The 21,888-nt window shown below is 41.5% G+C and overlaps 1 protein-coding gene, 2 long non-coding RNA genes and 2 other non-coding genes across 6 annotated transcripts in view; 1 reads left to right on the top strand and 4 right to left on the bottom strand.

The window, feature by feature from the left end:
• On the bottom strand, positions 1-5,174 carry mat2b (methionine adenosyltransferase 2 non-catalytic beta subunit methionine). 2 transcript variants are annotated; one of them, XM_067423829.1, is made up of 7 exons: positions 5,054-5,174; positions 2,574-2,768; positions 2,324-2,438; positions 2,094-2,240; positions 1,727-1,920; positions 1,425-1,538; positions 1-490 (listed from the first exon to the last, which is right to left on the bottom strand). In XM_067423829.1, exons 1-7 carry the CDS (start codon positions 5,081-5,083, stop codon positions 314-316), a joined length of 972 nt encoding a protein of 323 aa, XP_067279930.1. In that variant the 5' UTR covers positions 5,084-5,174; the 3' UTR covers positions 1-313. The 2 variants fall into 2 exon arrangements, with proteins under 2 accessions (XP_067279930.1, XP_067279929.1); XM_067423828.1 differs by lacking the exon at positions 5,054-5,174 and adding an exon at positions 4,302-4,584.
• LOC137046565 (uncharacterized) overlaps positions 3,297-21,888 on the top strand; it is an 18,842-nt gene continuing 250 nt past the window's right edge. Inside the window, exons 1-2 of the long non-coding RNA XR_010899002.1 lie at positions 3,297-3,389; positions 16,372-16,420. This is a non-coding gene — a long non-coding RNA (uncharacterized lncRNA). The remainder of the gene's footprint in view (positions 3,390-16,371; positions 16,421-21,888) is intronic.
• Positions 5,498-5,570, bottom strand: trnav-aac (transfer RNA valine (anticodon AAC)). Its single transcript has one exon. It is a non-coding gene; the product is annotated as a tRNA-Val (tRNA).
• On the bottom strand, positions 6,071-6,143 carry trnav-cac (transfer RNA valine (anticodon CAC)). The gene has a single exon. It is a non-coding gene; the product is annotated as a tRNA-Val (tRNA).
• Positions 16,409-21,888, bottom strand: part of LOC137046564 (uncharacterized) — a 14,351-nt gene continuing 8,871 nt past the window's right edge. The window contains exon 6 of the long non-coding RNA XR_010899000.1: positions 16,409-16,597. This is a non-coding gene — a long non-coding RNA (uncharacterized lncRNA). The remainder of the gene's footprint in view (positions 16,598-21,888) is intronic.

Consider the following 21,888-nt stretch of genomic DNA (forward strand, 5'->3'; position numbering starts at 1 on the left):
TGAGGAAATCATCTCTTCCTTTATTAAACATTCTTGTCTTCAACTTGTCATTTACATAAACTAATACAACTTAGGAAAAAAACACAAAGAACAGTTGAGGACTCAATAATCTGAAGTGCAATTCACACAAAAACACATAAAGGTGAAATACCTGTAGGCTATAATAAATGCATTCTTCAACATCAAACAAAGCTGCTGGATTTAAAGAGCGAGGAACTGTTTTAATTCAGGACTGTCAAATAGGATTAATGCTTCAGTGAAATATTTAAATGCTAAACAAGAGTGTGGCCCTGTTTGGTATATAGTCGTTGCCTTAATGAAAGACTGTCTGCCTCCATCGTTTGTCATGCTGGAAGGGCCATAGGCTGTCCCTTATGGCGGTCTTGAAAGGGGTGGACTCCACACTCAGGCCGAGGAGCTCCAAGCGGGAGCACTCTAACTGGGCATTTTGAGGCCTCTGAGCCCCTGCTCCAGCCGGCTGCTCTGTCATCTACACACACACACACACACACACACACACACACACACACACACACACACACACACACACACACACACACACGTTAACGATCAAAACAGATTATCACATTAAATAACTAAACAGATCATCCTGAACACAAAGACTGCAGTCAAAAAGTAGGGAAGTGAAATTTTTTACTATAAAGGAATATGTTTACACGAACATTCCACATATAGCTATAATATAACAATGAGGAGGAATAAGGAATGAATATACAGACTGTACCAGGATTAGAAATTAACTTTTCTATTAATGGGCAATATTTGTTCCCTGGTAAATAACATTTATATTTAATTAACAAAAAAATCTTTACATTAAGAAAATGTCATTTTTAATACATGTGTATTCCACCTTTGAGCAGCATTAAATAGTCTGTGTAAATAAACATGGCACGTCAGATGCCGCTTCTGTTATATCTTTTCAGTGTATTAAACAGACTACATAAAGTAAATACATCTTAAAATAAAAAACAGGAATTCATTATAGGGTAGGGCTGCAATATTATTACAATAAACATTACTGTTGTTTATTTTCTTGACATTTTAATAATAATTGGTAATGTTGATTAATAGAATACGTTAAAACAAATTATGTGTGTGGGGGAAACAGCAAATCATGTTTTTGTAGGCTACACAGACAGAACAAGCTAAGAGCCATTTAGTTATAGTTAGTCTATTGCTTTTTACACATTTTAAAATAAAGACTTCACATTGGTTATTTCAATATCATAAAAAACAAAACACTTATTCAAACTGGAATTAAATTACATGCAGAACCTCAGCAAAGATGATGCCCATCACTAACACTTCATTAATGTTCTCATAATTGTAATAAATAAGTTCAAGTGGTGATTTTTTTGGGGGGGGGGGTGGGGGGGTAAGGGGGTGATGTATTTTTTACTCACTGGTATAAGATGACTGCTAGACAAGTTGAAAGCATCTGCTATTGCACAGGCAATCTCATATTTGGTCATCTGCTCTTTGGCAGAGTAATGGAAGATTCCCCGCAATGACGGATCCTGGGGGCAATAGAAACATGCCGTATTAATTGAAATGATTGAGTGGTTAAGTTGATTCTGGACTTAATTAGCTCAGGTAGAACTTGCATTCTCTACATGGTTCCACCAAAGTGACTTAGTTCAATCCAGCACTTGACCTACACTGAACCTGATACCCCTTCTATAAAGTATACACCAAAGGAGCTCACCTGAAGGGCTCGCTCAGCCATGTTCCGGCAGACGCGTGCCACATCATTAGTGTAGGTGGGGAAGCGTTGCTGACAATGATCTATGGTGCAGCTCTCGGCTCCCTCCTGAACACGGTCCCACAAAATGGTCACTGCACTCTCATCAACCTTCTCCACCTCTCCAAACAGAATGGGCACTCGCAGTATAGCGGCACCTGCTCAGAGCAAATACAGAGAGAGAACAGAGAATGGTTTTATTCATTTTATGCTCTCCTAATATTATTGTGGCAAGGCTCTTATGCATCAATCGAACATAATTGTATTTTTATTTTGTAATGAAGACAAAACTAGCAGATCCTTTCAGATGTGGTTGAAAAACAGAACATACCTGGGCAGTGTCTGAGAATCTCTCTCTCACCCTCTAGCTTGGACTTTCCATACAAATTTAAAGGATTGGGGGCATCGTTTTCTCCATAGGGAGGATTACGTCCATCAAAAACGTAATCTGTGCTGATGTAGATGAGGACTATGCTACCTATGGAAAGGTATTATGGAGAACTTTAATGACAAAAAATGAATTTTTAACCATATCTAACAGATGTGTTTACCTTTACTGACCTGCTTCTTTGGCCAGAGTAGTGCATGCATGCACATTCAGGTTCATGGCTGCTTCCGTATGACGCTCCACCACGTCTGGCCTCCTCTCAGCAGCACAGTGCACAATGACATGAGGCTGACATTCACAAAATGGAGAAAAACACTTTTCACACACCAAGCATGTACTGGATGAAAAAATGTGTTGGTTGTAAGAGAATAGCAGTGGGGGATCTTACTTGTTAGGGTAATAATGTGATAGAGCGCAAGTTACCTGAAAGCCTTGAATGACACCTCGCACTGCATCTTCATCTAAGAGATTACACTTCAGGAAACAAGGCCGGGCACGGTTGTAGCCACATCCCAAAGTATCCCAGTCATTGTTCTTGAACTCTTTATAAACAGCACGGCCCAGTAGCCCTGTTGCACCAGTTACAAGCACACGCCGGTATGGTGTGTAGACCTCATCCTAAATGACAAAATAGTTTCATAGTTTCAATTTACCCTAATAGCAGCAGAGCTGTGTATTTGACGTGTGCCTGTTTCTATCTTCAGGATGTATTGTGTCATCTGAAATACACATTTAAAATGTTTCCAGTCAGTTGTTAAAAGGTCTTAAAGATGGTTATGGTTTAGAATGTATTTAAAACTGCTTGTTTTAAGATGTTTATCTGACAACAAATGCCATTTTATAATAATACAAAATCACTGTGTTTATGCAATGTTTTTATTTTATTTTTTATTATTATAATACTGGGTCATATCATATGACCCAGTATAATAATAATAATAATAATAATAATAATAATAATAATAATAATAATAATAATAATAATAATAATAATAATAATAATAATAATAATAAAATTAATAGCAGGTCCAAGATGCGATTGACACTAATTAAAACCAATGAGAGCCTCACGTCACAGAGTCGGAACACGCCCCCAATACATCATTGGCAGATGAGATCAATTCGTCGTGACTCGTGTCTAATTATGACAACTGAATGCTAGGAAAAGCCAGCGTCGATGAATAATTGGGTTTTTAGCGTGTCTGACCACTATCAAAACAGCGAAACGAACGAATAAAGGTAAGATATTACGTTTCTGAGAAGTTTATCACATTAGCTGTCGTGTTGGTTAACTTTTAAGTTAGAGTTAAGTGGACTGCGTGACTGTGTTAAACTAGCATCGCTTTCAGCCTCGTGCGGGAGCACACCCCTCTAACCTTCATTAAACAGCTATCTAAAGTAAAAGGACAGAACCCTTTTTAATACATATTTTGACTTTTGTCACTAATTTTGGCGATGCTGAAGCTGCTCAGGTGTCTGTCTGTTAACTTTAGTCGTTGTTAGCGCCATCCTCAGGACATTTAGTTGAACTACAGCTGGGCTGGATTTTGGATGTAGAAAGTTCTCATTCCATTCAATGTTTATAGTCTATTTGTGTAGGTATGTAAACGTTATAGCCATAAATATTTTTTTTTCCTTTTGCTCTAGTCAGACATGCATTTAAATTACATTTTACTGGATTTAAGTGGAATTTGTTTGTACAGATGAAAGTTATTGTTTTATATCTGCTCTCAAGCTCAAACATACTTAAACTTTAAATCAGACTTGCATCTAGACACCATCTAGTGTTAAGTGGTTAATGAGATTAACCAAAAGATGGTTTAAATGCAGTGACAATACACACCAGTGTCTCACAGCGGTTTAATATAGCAATAAAAAACATAATAGCATGTCTTATGTCTAATTTCTCAGACAGGCACTCACATGCATTCTAGTGTTGGCAAATTATAAACAATATGCAAAAAAATTGCATTCTGCCACAACTGAAACTAGCAGTCGTTAGCAATAACATCATTTGTATTTATTTTTTAATTAAACAAGAAAATGACCACAGAACGGTCCCCCTTTACGATAAGGCATTCATTCGAAATAAAGTTACGATGGCTTGTATACAATAAAGAAGCTTTCTTAGAAATGTTCCAACAGTCTTACCTGAACAAGCTCAACGTGCCCGGGTTTGAAATGTATGTTAAGCTCTTTATCTCTGACACTCATTTCAGTGTGGCTACAGTTATCATATCCTGGAGGAGACCTCTATTTCTAATGCGCCACTCAATCCTCAAAACCTCCTGGAATGGCTGGTTCGTGCTGTCAAATTAGGCCGGCTTTCGATATGATCTATAGAACATGCGTTCGTAACGCCGACGGTGTGTTTGTGCTCTGTAGATCAGCGAGTCTCTATTCCACCCGTGCAGTGTGTAAACAGCGGCTTTGAACCAAACAAAGACGTGTGTTCTAGCGTATCATAGCTGCGCACGTTTGCGCAGTTTTTAATGCTGCTGAGTTTCGCATTGTTTCTCTTCAGCTGTTTTGCCCACCAGTATTTACGACTGTCATCAATATAATATTACAGATTATTCACAAGTGAATGTATAACGTGAATGACAAAATACTGAAACACTCTTTAGCCGTAAAACTTTAAAATAGATTAATGGCAGAATGACTTCCTCAAAATAGAGCCGCCGATACAAAGCTAATGACCATCACACTTAGCTCAAATTTTCTCTCTAGAATGCAGATTTCTATACAATAAACATCCGTTTAATAAACATTTAACTAATAATAGGATTAATGGGACTGTTTTATTAGCTTTATACAGAGATGCAGCTGAAATCTCTAAAGAACATGCATACTGAGCTTGCTTTAAATCACACACATGTCATTCAAGTGCAGCTGAAATTTACCTGATCATTCCCGTAGTTAAAACCAGGCATATTTGAACAATATGCAGCAGTGTAAAGCCTTCAGAATGTATATGAAAATGTCATTTCAGTTCCTTGTTCTGCAGCTGTGGTGTGATTTCAGAATAAAAGTCTGCCAGTGTTTGTATAGAAGTCCCAACTATAAAATGCATGTGCATGTTTTTAATTTGTTTAGTGCCTTTAAATATGTATATATAATCATTTTTATGTATATATAATCATATTTTATTATTACAAAACGTGATGTTTATGTTACTGTTAAATTTTGCTTTGTTAGGAATAGGGTAGGAGGGGCATAAGGTGTTGATGTGTCTGTATATTTAACAGTTGTTGTTGTTGTTTTTTCCCAGGGTTTTTCTTGTCACTTTTTGTCCTGTCTTTAACAGGACTTTTTAAAGGCGAATCATTTAAAGGGGGAAAAAAAGTTGTTTCCGCCCGGTTTCGAACCGGGGACCTTTCGCGTGTTAGGCGAACGTGATAACCACTACACTACGGAAACACTGTGCAAGGGGTTGTGGGTAATGTTGCTTTTCTTCACAGATTTTACTGTGTAACAAGCCAATAAACTACACTAACCAAAATGTAACACAAGAAAGTAACTAAATGTAACACAAGAAAGTAACTATCATCAACTATAATTTGTCAATCTAATAGAATATTTTGTTGATGAATTATATTTACATCTTGGTAAGTGGTGTTGCATATTTGCACATTTTCTTGAGTCTTGTTGCTTATTTTATAGTGCATGTGTATTTTTGATTCAAAATTAGACTGCTGTTGTTCTTCCTTCTATACCCCTTATTTCACCATCTGATTTAAATGGTTGACAATTGTGTTGGGTGCTCATTTTATAATAATATTTTCAATCATAGAATATTTCATTAGAATCAATTGGTATAGTACTAAGTACTATTAAGGATATCAGTGAAGAGAGGAAATACAAATAAATGTTGGGTTAAACCATTTTAGATGCTTTAAAACAATTAAATTGAAAAAATTTGTTTCCGCCCGGTTTCGAACCGGGGACCTTTCGCGTGTGAGGCGAACGTGATAACCACTACACTACGGAAACCACTTGTGTGCAGAGGATTGCAAATGGGCTGATATTCATTATTGATAATAAACTAAAACAATATTTCTTAGCAGGTACAAATGAATGATTTACACATAATGAGGTATTAGTGTGAGAAGGATACAATGGTAAGATTGATTCAATGGTCTGTTGTGATCATCTACTTCTTTGTAGCGTGTTGGAAACACTCTCAAGGCAGAGTCCTCATCCTTTTTACTCAACTGCAACCTACTTAAATCTCCGGAAGTACAAGGTGTCTGGTTCTCAAAAGAATCCTTAAATATGACCCCCACTAAATAAGAATCACAAGCTGAAATTTTGAGAAATACATTTCTTTTGAACAGATAGTTTGAAAGTGACAGGTCACTCAGACAACAGCGGTAGAGTGAGCGAGTCATTATGTGAGCTGCTACAAACAATGAGCAATGAGCTTCTGGGTAGAAGATGGACTTAAATTAACTCTCAACTTCGGTCACAAAAAATAATACGATTCACAAAAATACGATGACATTTGTAAATAACAAAAAAAATCCACAAATGTATTTTTATGTCACAAACACACAACTCTGCGTTGCATTAATTTGTGAATTGCTTCCTGTGCATTTGCTAATGGCTTCCTCTGCATTAGTGCTCTTCTTGCACATTTGTAAATCACAGCCATAGACAGTACAAGAAATGGACAGAGCTATCCCATTGACTTCAACGGCCGAAAATGAGGCCAATCAGAGGCACTCACTTCCTGATGGCTGAGCGAACTGCATAGGCTCAGACTGAGCTTGACAACGTAGATGTGACGTGAGCCTCCTGTCTGACAGCTGTAGGTCTTCTAGTAGTTGTGGAAAGTGAAATCTGAATCACGTTGTTTAAATATTTTCTCCCGTTGCTTTTGGTTCACTATCGGCTTCTCCCCATTCTTCTCCTTTGACTTTATCAGACTTTGTTTCCACTTCCCCCCGACTGTCTCATAGACCGTAAAAGATTGCTTCTGAGCATCTCCTCCTGTCTAGACGGTAATTTCTCAACTGTGCGACAGAGTCGCGTTGGTTATGACGCAATCGTTAGCCTATTTTTACAAAAACAGCTTCTGCGGGGCGATAGTGTAAGATACAAGGTAATGGAGCCTTTTATGCATTTTTGTGTTTCTTTAGAAATAAACAATGGACAAACAGAGTCTTTAAACGCCTCAGATGTAAAGTTATTCACTGTCAAAGTGACTCAAAAATGAATGGGAGTCAATGGGATGCTAACAGCAGGTGATGGCTTGGTTAGCAATGGCAGCCCCTATGGGTGGAACGCTTTCCGAGTGCTAGATTACCCCCTTGATCACAGCAAAGCACGTGGATTTTGAAACATTTCTAGCATCTAGACTCACACAAAAAGTAGACTCCACTCACAGTCTACTCAAGCCAATCAGATAATGTTGTGCCGACTAGAGCCATTGAGCTCTCAAACAATCCGCACACTGTCAATCTGTTTAAATATTAAGCAGGATAGACAGCATTTTCAGTATTTTTGCAGCAATTTCTGCAAAACCACTACAGTTAATCACTAACTAATAACTATAAAATCAAACAAGTGTAATAACAATAAATAAATAAAATTGTAGTTGTATTCCCTTCCAGTGCTGCAACATGCATCTCGAAGACATAAGACTCTCACGACGCAATGAGCATGCGCGTTCAGAACTGCTTTGGTAAAACTGTGGCTCTGCAGTCAGACCCTTCTCGATATTTTTGTTCCCTTTCGAGAGAGGTTCCTCGTATTACGTATGGGAAAAACTCCTTTTCTCGAGAATGTGAAGCAAAACTTTTAATAAAGGTATCTATGTAAAGCGCAGTGAGCTGCACGGCCATAGCCCAGCGCGAGGAGCACTCTGATTGGCCGGGCTGCGGCAACTGCAGGAACCTATGGTGAGGCGGCTGAGAGGAACGAACCAATGGGGGGCGTTCCAGAAGCCCGCCGAAAAAGGTGCTTATATTTGCATACAGGAGGCTATATAAGACCCTAATTCGCCATAGGTGTCAGATTTTATCTCCTTCAGCGATACCTTCGCTGGTCTCCGGAAGAAGCACCGCCGTTGAAAAGGCACCAGCGGAACCTGCAGCTGAGGACGACGGACTCCCTCTCCGCCTTCTCTGCCGTTCCAGCTACGCCATCCGGCGTTATATATCCTTTAAACTGTGTCTATGTTGAGTGTTATATGTGTTTGTGTGTGTGTTGCCGCTGCAACGCCACTTCTAGAGCTTACAGGCTTGTTCTACTCGAGGACTCTCTCGTTCCGCCGCGTCGTTAAGCGCCGCGGAAAGACGGAGCTCTTCTCACTCTCCCTCTGCTCTCGTCCCGTCGCGCTGAATAGCGCCGCGGAAAGAGAGAATGTTAGAGGACATGAGCACACTCAAGCCGAAGCTCTCTTCACTCTGCCGCCGCCGCGGCTCTTCTTCCGCCGCTGCCACAGAGTTGTTCCCACTCTTCTCTCATTCCGTCGCGCTACAGCCGCGGACAGAGAATACTAGAGTGAATAGGCGAACTCGAGCCGAAGCTCTCGTCACTATACCGTCGCGCTGAGGAGGCGCCGCGGACAGACGGAGTTTTTCCTCAGTCTTCCTCTTCTCTAGTTCAGTCGCGATATCGCCGCGGACAGAGAATACTAGAGTGAATAAACAAACTCGAGCCGAAGCTCTCGCCGTGCTAGAAGCGCCGCGGACAGAGTTTTTCCTCACGCTTCCAATTCTCTCGTCCTGTCGCTCTATCGCCGCGGACAGAGAATACTAGAGTGAATAAACAAACTCGAGCCGAAGCTCTCGCCGTGCTAGAAGCGCCGCGGACAGAGTTTTACCTCACGCTTCCAATTCTCTCGTCCTGTCGCTCTATCGCCGCGGACAGAGAATACTACAGTGAATAAACAAACTCGAGCCGAAGCTCTCGCCGTGCTAGAAGCGCCGCGGACAGAGTTTTACCTCACGCTTCCAATTCTCTCGTCCTGTCGCTCTATCGCCGCGGACAGAGAATACTAGAGTGAATAAACAAACTCGAGCCGAAGCTCTCGCCGTGCTAGAAGCGCCGCGGACAGAGTTTTACCCCACGCTTCCAATTCTCTCGTCCTGTCGCTCTATCGCCGCGGACAGAGAATACTAGAGTGAATTAACTAACTCGAGCCGAAGCTCTCGCCGTGCTAGAAGCGCCGCGGACAGAGTTTTACCTCACGCTTCCAATTCTCTCGTCCTGTCGCTCTATCGCCGCGGACAGAGAATACTAGAGTGAATAAACAAACTCGAGCCGAAGCTCTCGCCGTGCTAGAAGCGCCGCGGACAGAGTTTTTCCTCACGCTTCCAATTCTCGTTCTGTCGCGATATCGCCGCGGACAGAGAATACTAGAGTGAATAAACAAACTCGAGCCGAAGCTCTCGCCGTGCTCATTCTACCGCCGCCGTGCTGAAGCGCTGCGGACAGAGAATACTAGAGTAAGTTAGACGAGCGAGCTCGGGCTGTTGGGTATGTCAAGAACAATGTCGCTGCAGCGCGCGCTTACTGCCAAGGAAGTTGTAATGGCTGCCTTGTCATGATAGCGCGCGCCCCTTCCACAGCGCGTTGCTGACTAGAGCGCGGCTTACGTCATAGCACGCGCTCACTGTCAGAGCATAAGGGCGTCGGAAAATGGCTGCCAAGCTAAGCCCTTTTTTCACTCTATCACTTCCAGTCCCCTTTATTCAGGCGGCTGGAAAGGTTTTTACACTGTAGACAAAGTGTCCACGACACAGTGTGCACCCCTACATAAGCACTGTTAATTCAGCCTCACAAAATCACAAATAAATCCCGCCGCGGCCGGATTACACCATATAAAGTCAACTAGCCTTATTGCAGTCAACTAGCCTGTGGTCAAACACGCTTGTCTGCATGCGCGCTTTCAGTCTAGACTAGAGCATAACGGCATTGTGGAATGGCTCACATACCACCCGCACTTCCTTACATTCTCCCAGTTCCCTTAAGTTAAGTGACTGGAGATGAAATATTGCAGTCAACTAGCCTGTGTTAAACACGCTCGTCTGCACACTAATGCTGTGTGCGTTTACACCTGTGGATTTGCTCACTGGTTTGCACCGTGGGTATTCTACGTAGGTTGTGCGCCACTGCACATTGTTTACACTACACACAAAAGAGCTTTCTATGTAGGAAATGTGCCCACTTTACAGTCTGCACTCCTGCACCCAAGCACTTTTCACAAAGTTCACTCTCGCACACACAATAAAAATGTGAGGCGTGCGCCCACTGCAAAGCCTGCACCGCCAAAACTAACACTATCCCCACAGTGTTACAAGCAGTGTTACAGCACAAGCAACCCGGCTAACAGGCCCCTATTACTAAGCGGCCAGCCCCCGAATCTAATTCAACCCCTGGCTTTACGAGCCCAGGCCTGGCAGGCCATTCCTGGTATATAATATTGGGTGTTGAACATATAAAACGAGGTTCTCGCTACAGTTTTGCTCGCAGAGCCCGCGATTCAAGCCGTGGTCGAGCCCTCTGTAAGAAGCAGTGTCAGTCACGTGCTTCTCGCTGAGGCATTGAGACTGTTAAAGGAGAGAGCGGCGAAAACAGTACACCCGACGCTAGCGAGTCAGGTTTTTACTGTCGCTAATTCCTCATGCCGAAAATGGGTGGCGGTCTCAGGCCCATTTTCCAGGCATCTGAACAAAGCACTTATGACACGCTCGTTTCAAGGTGCTGACGGTGAAACAAATCCTCGCGCACATTCGCCCCGGGGATTGGGTTTTCTCAATAGATCTGAAAAACGCATACTTCACGTAACGATAACCCCCCACCCCCACTACAGGCCATTCTTGAGATTCGCCTTCGAGGGGCAGGCTTATCAGTACAGTCATTGTCATAGACTCAAGACTTACGGCATAAGAACCACCACGTCTTGATAATGTACATAAAATCGCTAGGGCAGCCGAGATCAGACTCTGTTCACTGCATGGCTAAGCATCTCCTTTTATGGGCAGAGCACAATCTGAGCTCCCTAAGGGCGGCTTACGTGCCAGGTATTCTGAATCAGGGTCCGGACATGTTATCCAGAGGACCCATGTCCCCAGGGGGATGGTCCCTTTACCCGCAAACAATTCAGCTCGCACAGCACACGCTGCCCAATATTTTTTCTGCAAACGCAGGGATGCCCTGGCCCATGTTGGCCCAGACTCCCTCTATATGTTCCCTCCGATCGCGATCCAGCTGCAGCCTGTGCTTTTTAATAGCCCCACTTTGGAAGAACCGCACATGGTTCTCCATACTGTTTCAGCTGTCAGACACAGCCCCATGCCTATTCTGCCAATGAAAGGGAAGGTCTGGCATCCCAATCCCGAGCTGTGGGCCCTCCACGTATGGCCCATCAACGGTATCCGGGAACCTCTCTGACAAGTTATGAACACTATTTCGGAAGCTAGAGCCCCTGCTATCTGGCAGCTCTGCTTTGAAGTGGTCAGTGGTTTTCTAACCAATGTGCTACGCGAAACATCGACGCACACTCATGCGAACTGGCGGAACCGCTCGCTTTCTCCAAGAGCTAATGGATGCGGGTCGTCCCCCCTCCATACTCGGGGTGTGTGTCTCCGCCATAGCAGCTAGCCACGCTCCGATCGCGGCACATTCACTAGGGAAAAGTGATCTTATTGTGTGTTTTCTTAAAGGGGCCAGGAGATTCAGCCCGCCTTGCCCCTACCTCGGTCCCTATTTGGGACCTCGCCATGGTTTTGGAGGCCGTGAAGGGTTCCCCCTCCTAACCACTTCAGAACACGAGCTTGAAGCACATATCACTCAAAACCGTTTTTCTGCTGGCTGTGGCCTCGGTTAACCGAGTGGGTGGCTTACCTGCACTCTCCGTGAGCCCTTCCTGTCTTGAGTTTGGGTCCAGCAACTTCAAGGTTGTGCTCAAACCGAGGCATGGTTTTATGCTGAAAGTGCTATCAACCCCTTCAGTATGCAGGTCTTTGTACTGCTTAACCCGCGTCTCAGAGAGAATAAGACGCAAACCTATTCTGCCCAGTCAGAGCATTGAGATTGTATCTAGAGCGCTCCGCCCCCTTCAGGCAGTCGGATCAGCTCTTCATTGCTTCGGTGGCCGCACTAAAGTTTGTGCTGTCATGAAACAGTCTCTCACACTGGATAGTGGATGCAGTCCCACTAGCATATAGGTCCAGGACCTAACCTGTCCTACAGGCATTTAAGCCCACTCCTCTAGAGGCATGGCTTCATCTTGGGCTTGGTCGTGTGACATTTCTTTGGAAGATATCTGTGCGGCGGCAGGCTGGGCCTCTCCGTCCACTTTTATCAGATTCTACAAGTTGGAGGTTCCAGCTCTACAAGCAGGGCTTCTCTCCATCTAGGCTCTATCTTGACCCTGGCAAACAGATTGCCTTACATTTTGGCCTGTACACATTAGTCCTTAAGCACTATTCATTCATCAAAAGATCCGACTATGTCCGATCAGCTGTTCAAACGAACCGACTCTTCCGGTTCTTCATTCCCCTTATAAGCCGCCTCTGTCGGTGTCTCGGGGGTTTATAACATGTGCTTTGGGTATACTGGGTCAGTCAGCACACACGGCGCTTTACATTGTGTTCCCATACGTAATACGAGGAACCTCTCTCGAAAGGGAACGTACTCGGTTACTTTCGTAACCTCGGTTCCCTGAGAGAGAGGAACGAGTATTACGTTCCGTGCCGTGTTTATGCTTCTCAGGTATCGCTTCAGTCGATCTTAAAACCTGATACCTATGGCGAATTAGGGTCTTATATAGCCTCCTGTATGCAAATATAAGCACCTTTTTCGGCGGGCTTCTGGAACGCCCCCCATTGGTTCGTTCCTCTCAGCCGCCTCACCATAGGTTCCTGCAGTTGCCGCAGCCCGGCCAATCAGAGCGCTCCTCGCGCTGGGCTATGGCCGTGCAGCTCACTGCGCTTTACATAGATACCTTTATTAAAAGTTTTGCTTCACATTCTCGAGAAAAGGAGTTTTTCCCATACGTAATACTCGTTCCTCTCTCTCAGGGAACCGAGGTTACGAAAGTAACCGAGTACGTTTTTCATTAGACTTTTTAATATTCCATACAATTAGCCTATGAATTTAACATTCCAGTACAAATAAAGTAACAAAAATAGATATTTTAATGGTATAATAGTGATTTGATCAAATAAACATAAATTACCACTACTGGCTATAGTGGTAATTTATTTGTTTATTTCTTCTATTTTAATTTATCTCTTCTCTTTTAATTTTGTTAACGTCCTAATGTTATTTTGATACTCGACGCATGCACAACAGGTGAATATAAAAGATATTTAGAAATTTATTTAAGAAAGAAGTTTTAAATAGTGTTTAAAAAAAACAGGTCAACCAATTTATTCAACTCTTTATATTTAGGTGCTAGATGCGTTATTCCTTGAATGAATATAAATGCATTTTCTATCAATATACCTGAGGCCAATAATGCCATAAAATCTCAAAATATGCAGTCATAATTTAATTAATTTCCCAGAGAGTGTGCTTGAGATAGCCTACACTGAAATGAATAAGGTTCAGTGTTGGAACTAGTGGCACTGGCCAATAGGTGATTGTTTGGAGTGAGAATGTGCTATAATCGGTCAGAACAATATGACCCTTATCTGATTGGCTTAAAGGGTTAGTTCACCCAAAAATGAAGTTTCTTTCATTAATGACTCACCCCAATGTTGTTCCTCACCTGGGTTTGGCTGGGTACGGGGGTCTGATATGGAAAATGACACACATTCGTACAAATAAAAAAATATTTATTTAATTTGTGAGTGTGAGTGTGAGAGAGAGAGAATGGTTAGTGTTGTTTATTGGTGTTGGTAGCAGGCTTTTGAGGCCTTCAGCCCAGAGGTTGGTGGCACCTTAACATGAGCACGGTTGCGCTGAAGTGAACTGTGGTTTACAACAGAGATTATTTTACTCTCAAATAATCTTAGACAAGCTGCCTATGATTATTGTTTGCTATATCAGTATGGTTGTATTGTTTCCTCTCTTTATGACAGCTCTTTGGTTGCCCTAGGCGAGATGGAGTTTTGCATTTTCAGATTGCATTTTCAATTCCACATTGAATTTTGCTACATTCATTGCGGGATATATAATCAAAATGCAATCGCAAGTATCTTAAATGGGAGTTTAAATGCAATTTAGAAAAATAACATTTAAATGATCATTTTGCTACAATTTTTGCTTGAACATGTTAAACACATCTAATTATTTCTGTAATACATTTTAATTTTGATACTTTTATAAAGTATTACAATATACAATTTATATTTAAATTATATGTTAAAACTAGTGTAGGAAATAGCAAAGGTAAATTATATTATTCCATTTGAATTATCATTTTGTTCCAAATGTTGCACACATGATATGGAAAATGTAAATTTAAATACTGAAATGCATTGCCATTTTACATGGGCTATGGCATTGCCATTTTGCATATTGCATTGCAAATTTTATATCGCTAAACTTCAGCTTCCATAAATAGGGGTGAGCACGAATATATTCGATCTGTATTTAATATTCGACAAATAAAAATATTACAATTTTACTATATTGCTTCACTGGCCATAAATGCAGTGAATCCATTATAAATCCCTCTAAATATTGCAGTTATAACTAAATCCACTGGGTGGTGCTGTGGAGCGTGTTAATAACTCTACTATTTGATCATAATGTCGTCTGCCTCGTGATGTTTGAAATTACTTAGATGAAAATGATCTTACAAAATGGAGTTACTTTTAATAAATTAATTAATGAAAGTGAGTTTAAAAAAATCACATCCAAACACCAGTAGAATGAGGACAGCTGTCCATCACCGCATTCACGAGTGCAGGTGAGCACAGATGTTCACTGAGTGAGAGCGCAATAACGTACGATAGCAAAATGCATTTCATGCAAATCATGATTGAGACAAGGCTTCCTTTAAGTTTTGTTGAGGGATTAATGACAGAAAACACAAAATGCTGTCAGAAACTTAACTTAACACCGTTATCTTTGTGTCTCTGCGTCTGTCATCGCTGCTTCTAGTTGCCAACTAACGGTAAGTTACTTCAGCACTTGATTCAATGAGCGAGGCTGTGGCGTGAATCACAGAATGTGAGGGGTGGGATAAACGGTTGTCTTTCAAACTCCCTCTGCACGCGATAGGATAGAGCTACACCAACCAGAGCAGCGAAGGTGAAACAGAGCTCGCTGATAGATTAAACATTCGCCGTATCCGGTCGGCTAAACTCCGAACACATCTTCCCTTTTTAAGAATGACTTCAGTGCCGTTCTTTGTTCTTTTCTCAGAGAAAAGCTTAACTCCAAGTCTTCCAGAATCGCGGTCAAAGCTGATTCGAAAGACCGCCGCCGTTCGCCATTTTCTGTGTTTACTACAAGCACGCAAACGCAACTCTGCCGTCGTCATTATGGCCCCGCTCGCTGACTCTATACACGATGTGATTGGGCCGTCCAGATTCTGAGGAATACAGCTCAGACGTGTATTGAAAGTTCCTAGACGACACTTGCGGGCAAATTAAATTTGCTGCCGCTAGGGTGCGTCTAGATTTCTAGGCTAGCAGTTTGCCGAATCATGACCGTTTGATTCTTTATTTGAGGAACACGGAAGAGAAGACAATGCTGAATAAAGTCGTAGTTTTTGTTATTTTTGGACCAAAATGTATTGTCGACACTTCAAAAGAGTCTAACTAACCAACCCCACTGCAGCCTTCTAGTAAATATGAGACATTGGTTAGCTTGTTCAGGTGTGTTTGATTAGGATTGGAGCTAAAATGTCCAGGATATGTTGCACTACATATAAAGCACTGAAATAATATTTTTACTCATCAAAAAATAGTATATTTTCAGGTACCAGGTATCTTCCCAGTCCAGTGTTCCTTCAAACAAAAAGCCCTGATACAATGGTGCCACAAAACGAAGAGATCATTTTTAGAATGCAACAGTGTTCTGAGACTAAGTAAAAGTCTTTTTACTTAGAGCGAAAAAAATGTTAAGCTCCCCAGTTAACACTTTAAAGATTACATTCTTAGGAGAAGCTTGATTTGACACAGGCAGTTTGCGAAAGGTCAGAATTAGTTTCGTTCTTAATTTTTTATGCATACTTTGGATATCTGGTTAATTAATTTTTTTCTGGTTAGATTATCCTTTTTTTATTCCCCCTTGTAACAATGTTCATGAATAGGTAAGAAAAAAGAAGACAAGGGGTCAGCTGGCTGGAAAATTGAAAACAGGTATTTATTCTCTTTAATGCAAAATAAACTTCAGCTCTCATTAATCTCAATGGTTTCACTTTGGCAGTTTCTCTCTGCACTTCCTTCTCCTGTTCGGGTTCCCAGCATGTGTGCAACCATCTTCACTTTCTCTGGTCCTCATTTCCTGCCTGGCTTTTAACCTCTCCACGCCAATTACTGAAACAAGAGACAGGTGTTAATCATTTGCACTTCACTCTGACTCTCATGCAGCGTCCCAATTCGTCTACTTATACTACGACCAAGCGGCAACCTCCCGTGATCTCTCTTGAAGCCAATACGGAAGTAATGTAAACTGCAATTCCTCAACTGGCCACTAGGGACAGGCTCCAGAAGGGAGCAGAATCTCATTGAGCCCCATGTTAAAATTCTCAACTTTAAAGCAGAAAAAAACATGTTTATAGTCTGGTACAAATTGTGGTTTTGGCTTATAAGGCTAATTTTGATCTTCATGACAACTCTGAGGGGGGTGAATTTTTTTATAACTCATTCGTTTACGTTATATAAAGCTTTAAGGTTCTGCATAATTAAGGGAGTGGTTACAAGTGGATGGCCATTTATCCGCCGTCTATAGTTATTGCGTCACCTCAGCTCCGCGCACATCCCGCCTTTTTGCCCATTTTCTGTTATCCGGGAGTGACACGCGATGACTCGCTCACAAGATGGCAACGCCCAGCTCGCCCCTACTTTAAGCTTCAGAACGGCTTATCGGAATCCTATGGGTGACGTCACGGACACTACGTCCATATTTTTTTACAGTCTATGACTACGACCTAAAAGTATGTACTCTTTTTGTAAAGAAAGATACTTTTGAGTGTGTAGCAGAAAAGTATGCAGGCTTTGAGACCTACTACTTCGTCATCTTTAACGGACTCTGTCGCTTAGTTACATGCATCCAATCACCGTTTAACTGCCCTGTCAATCATTGGGTGCGTTTACATGCACATTCTTAAGCCGATTATGCCCAATAAGCCGACAAAGAACATGGTCATGTAAACGCGGTAGCCCGTTTTCTTTTATCGGAGCAATGTCATAAACGGCATAAGCATAAAACAGTAGTTTTCTTCGTTTTACCTCGATTTCGCGCTGCATGTAAACGCATTAACCTGCTTTCTGTCTGCTTATTGGAGTGCACGTGTGATAGGTGACAAAAACGCAAACTTAGAGCAGATTTAAATGCATCCAGACAGAGCGAGCTAGCGTTTTGCATGAAATAAGGACATATATCACAAAAACGCAAACTCGTTTAAGACCCAGAAAATTGTAGAGGTGTTCTCTTTTCTCATGCAGCAGAAGTAGCCTAGAAGAGGTTCAGTCAAAACGCTGCATAACTGCATAAGGGATAATATGAGCCGTAAATCTCCCGCTGACACTGAGCACGCTTTACAGGTCCTTCTAAAAAAATTAGCATATTGTGAGAAAGTTCATTATTTTCCGTAATGTAATGATAAAAATTAAACTTTCATATATTTTAGATTCATTGCACACCAACTGAAATATTCCAGGTCTTTTATTGTTTTAATACTGATGATTTTGGCATACAGCTCATAAAAACCCAAAATTCCTATCTCAAAAAATTAGCATATTTCAACCGACCAAAGGGCCAAAAGAAAAGTGTTTTTAATACAAAAAAAGTCAACCTTCAAATAATTATGTTCAGTTATGCACTCAATACTTGGTCAGGAATCCTTTTGCAGAAATGACTGCTTCAATGCGGCGTGGCATGGAGGCGATCAGCCTGTGGCACTGCTGAGGTGTTATGGAGGCACAGGATGCTTTGATAGCGGCCTTAAGCTCATCCAGAGTGTTGGGTCTTGCGTCTCTCAACTTTCTCTTCACAATATCCCACAGATTCTCTATGGGGTTCAGGTCAGGAGAGTTGGCAGGCCAATTGAGCACAGTAATACCATGGTCAGTAAAGCATTTACCAGTGGTTTTGGCACTGTGAGCAGGTGCTAGGTCGTGCTGAAAAACCAAATCTTCATCTCCATAAAGCTTTTCAGCAGATGGAAGCATGAAGTGCTCCAAAATCTCCTGATAGCTAGCTGCATTGACCCTGCCCTTGATAAAACACAGTGGACCAACACCAGCAGCTGACATGGCACCCCAGACCCTCACTGACTGTGGGTACTTGACACTGGACTTCAGGCATTTTGGCATCTCCTTCTCCCCAGTCTTCCTCCACACTCTGGCACCTTGATTTGCGAATGACATGCAAAATTTGCTTTCATCCGAAAAAAGTACTTTGTACTACTGAGCAACAGTCCAGTGCTGCTTCTCTGTAGCCCAAAAGTGTCTTGACCTGGGGAATGCGGCACCTGTAGCCCATTTCCTGCACACGCCTGTGCACGGTGGCTCTGGATATTTCTACTCCAGACTTAGTCCACTGTTTCCGCAGGTCCCCCAAGGTCTGGAATCGGTCCTTCTCCACAATCTTCCTCAGGGTCCGGTCACCTCTTCTCATTGTGCAGCGTTTTTAGCCACACTTTTTCCTTCCCACAGACTTCCCACTGAGGTGCCTTGATACAGCACTCTGGGAACAGCCTATTCGTTCAGAAATTTCTTTCTGTGTCTTACCCTCTTGCTTGAGGGTGTCAATGATGGCCTTCTGGACAGGGTCGGGTCGGCAGTCTTACCCATGATTGCGGTTTTGAGTAATGAACTAGGCTGGGAGTTTTTAAAAGCCTCAGGAATCTTTTGCAGGTGTTTAGAGTTAATTACTTGATTCAGATGATTAGGTTAATAGCTCGTTTAGAGAACCTTTTCATGAAATGCAAATTTTTTGAGATTATTTTTGAGAATTTGGGGTTTTCATGAGCTGTATGCCAAAATCATCAGTATTAAAACAATAAAAGACCTGAAATATTTCAGTTGGTGTGCAATGAATCTAAAATATATGAAAGTTTAATTTTTATCATTACATTATGGAAAATAATGAACTTTATCACAATATGCTAATTTTTTGAGAAGGACCTGTATTTAACATTACAACTGAAGTAACATTTGAAAAACTCAGTCAGATATACAGACGTTATTATTTTTGACGTCACTACAAGGAATAACCCGGTTTATAAATAAAGTCATGTAAACGCGGTTTACTTGTTTTGTCCGTTTACTGGTTTGCATGTAAATGGGAAAAACTGGTTATTTCAATAAGCTGATTTTTTTTGGAGTTATCAGCTTACTGGTGCGCATGTAAACGCACCCATTTTCAGATTTGTTACAGTTTAAATCCTCCATTCAGTTTAATTTCCTACCGTATCGGAGAGAAATGTATCGCATGTTGATTTGCCATGTTAGTCTTGATGCAGTTAAAAGTTAATAGCCAATAGGCTTGTGTGGTATCCAAATTTTAATACCATCAAACCTCCTCCCTATTTTACCTCGGTATACGCGGTATTGTGAATAATTTAAAAAATCTGACGTAATTAAGGCTCAGACGGCGTCAACAAACTGTTGGCTTGTGCCTAAACCATTCAGAAACCGAATACCAAACAATAACAATGAAATGATAAAATAACATCTACAAAAATATGAACTTTTATTAGCAACAAATACAAGTTTATAAAAAAAGTGAGAAACAAACAGCCAAGCAGAATTAAATTAACATAAACGTCCAGGGCTGCGTTTCCCAAAAGCTTTGTAAGCAAGTTGATCGTAGATCAATAGTCCTAAATAAAAAATATTTTTTTCCAGTCTTATTTCCAACATTGTTTTTAATGAAAACCAAATAAAATACCTGAATCGGTTAAATAGGCCTAAATAAAAATAAACACCGTGCGAATAGGAACGAATGGCACGTGGCATCAAATCTAGTCAATATTTTTTGCTAGAAAAACCAACATGTTTACGTTGTCTGGCTTTAACAGGGCACGTTGTGGACTGACAACTGTGGTCCTGAAAACCCCGCTCCGATGGTGTGCTTGTGCTTTCGTGCCACTCGCGATATCTGGGGAAAACACCCGGCAGCCTTTTTCCATAGAGATGGGTCCTCGTTTTCTTGAGACGAGTAAATTGCTCCAAACAGTAGGTTATTTCAGCTCCGACTCGGTCCTCTACGGTGCCGATGGGACCTGTCATCGCATCGGCTTTTCTTTTTTTTTCAGCAAAAAAGCTTTTTATTTTTTTTAGGCCTATTTATTAATTTGTTTGTTTAACGAATGAATGAGTTAATTGGCCTAAATAAACGAATGAATGCATAAATAAGTCAATTTATATAGCTATTATTCCATGTGGCCAAATGTGCATGCATATATTTTTAGTCCCTTATGTGCATCAAGCCTGCATTTACTGTATTAAAAAAAATGGTCATCTTTTTGTTGCACAATTTGCAAATTGCCTCGTCTGTATTTACCACCTCTCTTCTTGTTCGGTTGAAACCCGAAATACTGCCAAACTGCAGAAGTTGTTCTTTTTTGAGGCCAGGTCACTCATTTTCCTCTCTCCTCCACGCTCTCACGACAACCATGCATAGCCTACGCATTTTTAGGCATTAAATAAATTATATTTAATTATATTATTATCTCCTATATAAGTGCATCGTTTTTTTTTTAAATGGTGGAATTGAAACAGATACCGTTGCTATTTTTAGATTCCGCGGTAGCCTACCATATTACCGCCCAAGCCTTTAGAATACTCTTTTTAGCATACTGCGACATACTAATTCTATTTTTGAACTTACTATTCAGTATGGATAGTATGCGAATTGGGACGCAGGGTCTCTCTCCCGTCAAAGACCTCACTAAACCACGCCCCCCTCACCACACCCATGTCTATAGAATTGATTGGTGGCATAGAGACGAGGAGGGCAAAATACTCAGTGAATGATGTTGACAATGACCTGTTTCGGTGAGTGTTTCTCATCAAAGGAATTGGTCGGCTAAGAATGGAAGTTGTCAGATGTTCACACTCCTTTGTCATGCCAAGGGATAGCTCGTCCAGAAAATGTATTTCTGCCATTTACTCACCCTCAAGTTGTTGTGGGACACCATTGACATCCATAGTAGGAATAAAAGAAAATCATTTTAGGTTTCTTTAGCATTGTCATTTTTGAGCTGCTGGTGAGGGTTTTGCTGTTAGCCTTGCACAGGGTGGCCCAGCTCAAACATTTCTACAGAGCTGGTGTTTGATTTTCTGTTGTGTGACACCCTTGAAAATGTTACCAAGGATGACATTTATGATGAGGGAACTAACTACACAGGGTCTAATATCAAGGAGACTAGAAGAAGGTTTTACCCAATGAATTGGCTTTCCTAAAAGAATACAATCGATTAGACATTAACACCAACTGAAATTAGTTTGTTCTATTTCTGTAAAGAGCAATTGTGATGCATGCTGCTGCTCAAAGAACTCTCATGCTTCCGCGGCTCTGTGAAGGTTCACAGCTTTACAAGTTAATTGACATGATGGAGAAGAAAGAAGTGTGCCCCTGCCTCTTTGTTGTGCAAGGT

Source organism: Pseudorasbora parva, chromosome 18 (genome assembly GCF_024679245.1).
Source record: "Pseudorasbora parva isolate DD20220531a chromosome 18, ASM2467924v1, whole genome shotgun sequence".
Taxonomy (NCBI): domain Eukaryota; kingdom Metazoa; phylum Chordata; class Actinopteri; order Cypriniformes; family Gobionidae; genus Pseudorasbora; species Pseudorasbora parva.

Bases quoted from the DNA above. Each gene is read 5' to 3' on its own strand.
- mat2b (XM_067423828.1), bottom strand. From the start codon at position 4,364: ATGAGTGTCAGAGATAAAGAGCTTAACATACATTTCAAACCCGGGCAC. The intron at 2,769-4,301 runs GTAAGACTGTTG...TTTGTCATTTAG, and splicing joins GGCACGTTGAGCTTGTTCAG to GATGAGGTCTACACACCATA. The intron at 2,241-2,323 runs GTCAGTAAAGGT...ACCTTTCCATAG, and splicing joins TACTCTGGCCAAAGAAGCAG to GTAGCATAGTCCTCATCTAC.